General features: G+C 36.3%; 1 protein-coding gene across 1 annotated transcript in view; it reads left to right on the top strand.

The window, feature by feature from the left end:
* LOC119594120 (sacsin-like) overlaps positions 1 to 1140 on the top strand; it is a gene marked incomplete at its 5' end in the record, with an annotated part of 21024 nt that overhangs the window by 19410 nt on the left and 474 nt on the right. The window contains 1 exon segment of the mRNA XM_037943182.1: positions 476 to 1124. Coding sequence (XP_037799110.1) covers positions 476 to 772 — 297 coding nt within the window.

Below are 1140 nucleotides of genomic sequence, written 5' to 3'. Positions count from 1 at the left end.
CCCCCTCCTTCCTCTGGCCCATGACTAAAGTGAAATTAATTAATCTGAAGTTATATAAAATCATATAACCTAAATCTATGGCTTCTTCATTTTTAGGAGTAGCATCCATAATCATTAAAAACAGCAATAAAAGTTGTCAACAGTAACTGCAATGTTGTTAGTCATGTTCAAAGGAATTATCTGAGCTTTTCATGTGGTCTGTTTTGATTAAGCCTTCTCCAATTTATTTCATCCTGTGCACATTTTGCAACACTTCTTTCCCTTTGCATAATTCTCCTAGCTTTTCTTTGGTCTTGCTCTTCCATTGTCTTCATTTGCAAAACCTGGTCTTTTTTCTCTCTTTTCACACTTCTATTACGTGATAACTTTTGTGTTTGTGCCTTCATAATTCTTTTACTTAAACCATTGCCTTGCTTTGCGTGTTCCTGTCCTGATGGCGCCACACAATAATTACGAAATTTAACTTAATTCACAGGCAGCCGAGAAAGTCCTAAAAGCAGCCCTATACTTGGAGGACAGAGACATGGCGCAGAGTTATCAGAGTGGCTCTCAGTGCCATTCCCTGACTGCAGTGGCAGAGCATCTATCCTGCAGCAATACATTGAGCTTGGCAAGCGTTATGCAATGTCACATCGGCCATCATACCAACATGAGATACCCAACAAGCTTAGGAGCCCCATGTGATCGCTATACCAGACATGATGCTGAATTTATGCTGGAGAAAGCAGCTAGCCTTATGGAAAAATTGAAGCCTAGGTTCCTATCCTTGTAATTTGTTTTGCTGTTTTCTTTTTGCAGGCATTGATATTTTCATACCTGACATTCAAGTTCAAAATTAAAGATTATACTTGTCCATCATCATGCCAATCTAGAAAAGTGCCCTACATATCTTCTTTTTTTTTACTTATAATGTAAGATTTAACAATTCAGATTTTAGAAATTGAATATTTTATTATGAGTATATATACTTGTACATGTTATGCTTGTTTTGTACCGCAATTTGTGTCAAACATAAGATTTGATAATTGCCTTTGTGTTAGACATGAGTTTTCTGGGATTTCAAAATATTATTACTCAAGCCTTTTTACATGTTATGCAGTTTTTTGCCCCAAAAATAAACATGAGTCCAAACTCATCCAA

Source organism: Penaeus monodon, chromosome 33 (genome assembly GCF_015228065.2).
Source record: "Penaeus monodon isolate SGIC_2016 chromosome 33, NSTDA_Pmon_1, whole genome shotgun sequence".
Taxonomy (NCBI): Eukaryota; Metazoa; Arthropoda; class Malacostraca; order Decapoda; family Penaeidae; genus Penaeus; species Penaeus monodon.
Note: the sequence above shows the minus strand (reverse complement) of the source record. Positions and strands in the feature narration are given on the sequence as shown.